The sequence below is a fragment of the Hyposmocoma kahamanoa genome, unplaced genomic scaffold, assembly GCF_003589595.1.
Source record: "Hyposmocoma kahamanoa isolate Upper Pololo Valley unplaced genomic scaffold, ASM358959v1 66, whole genome shotgun sequence".
Lineage (NCBI taxonomy): Eukaryota > Metazoa > Arthropoda > Insecta > Lepidoptera > Cosmopterigidae > Hyposmocoma > Hyposmocoma kahamanoa.
In genome coordinates this window covers 20,644,647-20,648,034 of record NW_020653854.1, presented here as the reverse complement: position 1 = coordinate 20,648,034, position 3,388 = coordinate 20,644,647, and the positions used below count along the sequence as shown (strand labels likewise).

The 3,388-nt window shown below is 40.5% G+C and overlaps 1 protein-coding gene across 1 annotated transcript; it reads left to right on the top strand.

Moving 5' to 3' along the window:
- The first annotated feature begins 481 nt into the window (after nt 1-481).
- LOC113232096 (skin secretory protein xP2-like) lies at nt 482-2,003 on the top strand. Its single transcript, XM_026466729.1, has 2 exons — nt 482-541; nt 866-2,003. The coding sequence occupies exons 1-2, from the start codon at nt 530-532 to the stop codon at nt 1,901-1,903; spliced, it is 1,050 nt and encodes a 349-aa protein (XP_026322514.1). The 5' UTR covers nt 482-529; the 3' UTR covers nt 1,904-2,003.
- Nucleotides 2,004-3,388: the final 1,385 nt, after the last annotated feature.

Below are 3,388 nucleotides of genomic sequence, written 5' to 3'. Positions count from 1 at the left end.
ATTCCCCATTTTGAAGAACTGCCACGCAATATTGAAATATCTGATAGGTAATTACATGATTAGATATTGAAGTCATGTTTTTAGATGATTATTAAAAAAATGTACACAATATATTATATTGATATTGGAACAGAATGACTCATTATCATAATTAAAAACGTTAAACAACGCGAGAAAGCTATTCATGAATGTCAATTGTAATTGTTAACTTATTTAAACAGATAAGAAACGACTCTAACGAATAATTAAGGGTATTTAGGCTTTAGAGAAGTTTAGTGCCAATCAATATTATTTCATTGAACATCAAACCGGCCCGTAAAATCTTTGTACAGATGTAGAGCATTTCGGCTTTACGTTCGAAACCTAACCCCTCAAAAGCGAAAGTGTAACGTAGTCCTACAAAGTGGCGCCATTTTTTTTCTTCGCTCGGCCGGTTCTTACCTCGTATATATAGCGAAGCTACGGGGCAACACGCATCATTCGCATTCAGGACCTCGTTGGCTTCAGTGCAACCTACAAGCATAGCATTATGAAGCTCATGGTGTGTTCTCAAATTATATTGTTCGAAATTTAAATTTCAGTGACAGTGCTGGCTAAAAATTAATAGTGCTGTGACAGTGTTTAGTGGCTCTGAAACGTGCAATTTGCTGGATTTCGCACACTCAAATCTCTACACAGCCCCCTTGTCCCACTTCTGCGTTTACGCAATACTAAGGAAATTGCGTGTTGTGTGCCGCTGGAATTGGCCACTTATTAAAGAGCCTTTAAATATCTGTTAATTAAATGTGATAAAATCGAAATATACAATAACGCTGTCTCAACATGTATTCAAAATTACACATAATAATCAAAACATTTTTTTCAGCTCGTGGCCACCAGTCTGGTGGCTATCCTGGCCTTCGCTAACGCCGAAGAAGCCAAGAAAGCAGAAAAGGAAGTGGCAGTGACCGACAAGAAAGATCAAGCAGCATCTGACGACAAAAAACACGAAAAGAGAGGACTGGGAGGTTTTGACATTGGATTGGGTTACGGACATGGTGGTTTCGACGGCGGTTTCGGCGGCGGTTTTGACGGTGGCTACGGTCATGGTCATGAAGAAGTCCACAAAACCGTCACTGTTGTTAAGAACGTGCCCGTTCCTTATCCTGTAGAGAAACACATCCCTTACCCAGTTGAAAAGAAGGTCCCCGTGCCCGTAAAGGTGCCAGTGCCCCAACCTTACCCCGTTGTGAAACACGTTCCCTACCCAGTCAAAGAGATCGTCAAAGTGCCCGTTCACATTCCTCAGCCATATCCCGTTGAAAAGAAAATTCCAGTACCCGTTCATGTGCACGTAGACAGGCCCGTCCCCGTCAAGGTATATGTTCCCCAGCCCTACCCAGTTGAGAAGCACATCCATGTGCCTGTCAAGGTCCCCGTGCCTGCACCTTACCCAGTAGAGAAAAAGATTCCTTACCCCGTAAAGGTGCCCGTCCATGTACCTGCTCCTTACCCAGTTGAGAAAATAGTCCATGTGCCCGTTAAGGTTCCAGTCGACAGGCCTTACCCCGTGCATATTCCCAAGCCTGTACCTTACCCAGTTGAGAAGCCAGTACCTTATCCCGTTGAGAAACCCGTGCCTTACCCCGTCAAGGTCCACGTCGACAGGCCCTACCCCGTGCATGTTGAGAAGCCAGTGCCTTACCCCGTGAAGGTGCCCGTGCCTGCTCCTTACCCAGTTGAGAAGCACATCCCGTACCCAGTGGAGAAACCCGTCCCATTCCCAGTGAAGGTTCCAGTTATCAGGCACTACCCAGTCCACATTGAGAAGCATGTGCCCGTTCACATTGAAAAACACGTGCCTTATCCCGTTAAGGTTCCGGTCCCAGTCGTCGTCGGTCATGGTCATGGTCACGAGTATTGAGATCATGTAAGCTATAGAGGCTGCAGGAGGCAGAAAACAGAATGTGATATAAATATAAGCTCAACACAGTAACTACGAGGAGAGACCGTGAAATATACCATCAAAGTGGATAGTGGTTTAACAATCAGATCCCTGGAGGATTTATTTCACGACCTGCCTTCGACAGCACTGATATAATACTCTCATTTATAGTCTTTTTTTTAATTTTTGTTAAGATTTTTGTTTAACCAAATCGGTGACTGTTATTTAGTCTTTTGAGTTGATGTACCTGTTATTTTAAGTTGCGAAAAATTTTAAAACACTCTTTTCTTTTTTTAACGCGAAAATGTTACCAGTATTTTTATACGAACTGACGTGGATTAAAGTTTGGCTATGCCAACGTTTAATTATGATATTTTGTTTTCTTCCCAGTTTATTGTAATTGGTATGTAAGCTTATTATAAAGTGGATCACAGTGTATGAAATTTTGCGAAACACGAAATAATATGACCCAGATTCGTATCGCATGGTAAGCCGCTTGGATCGCCTCTGGGTAATGCGTCGTGTGACGAAATTTACCTACCATTGCTCTCTAGACAATAAACACGTACTAACGACCTGTGTTTTGCGTAATACGGTTCAATTTTTAGGCCTATGTCGCAGTGTTAATTTCATATATCTCAAATGCACATATTTTATCACTGTCTAATGAGCTAATACATAAAAAGTACGAATACTAGTTATCCAGATACATTCATGCGAACAGAATATTGCGTAATAGGACATATAAATTAAACTAGTAAGTACAGGTGATTGCAAAAGTGTTTAATAATAATTTCAGACATGAAAATGTCCATGACATTAATCAACATTAGATAAAAAAAGCCTGTTGTGTCACTTCTTTTTAAATTAATAATAATAACAAATAATGCGTACACACTCGTAGCCCCGCACTAAGGAAACACGGGTGCCATGGACATACATAAAGACAACCACAAATTACACCCAAACTCACGAGAGAGAAATAAATGTAGGCCAAACAAATATTTCTGGGAATTGAACTTGGGACTTCTGCGTCCGAGATTAGCACGATAGCCGTTTGATAAAAATAAAAATATTCGAAACTTATTTTCGTCGTCCTACTGCGTGTTGCAGCGACTGTACATTTCTAGAAATTTATGTCCAATAAAATTTATTGTTCTCGGAAAGTTGTTTACCGTTTGGCAACTCTGTACACTTAAGGTTACTGAATGAGCGTATTGAATAAATGTGAAGAAATGTTAGACGCATCTAATTTTAATAGTCATACTCGGACAGTTTTGTAACTGACCATTTTACAAACCACTACCTCTCTGAGACTGCCATGCAATGTGCTATGTTTACGACAGACTAGTACATGCTTACCATAACTTACGGGTTTAAGTTACGAAAATGTAAAATCACTTCTTATGTAACTTTCGTTTACAAGAATCTAATTAGAAAATAAGCTATGTCGTTTAGAGTAAA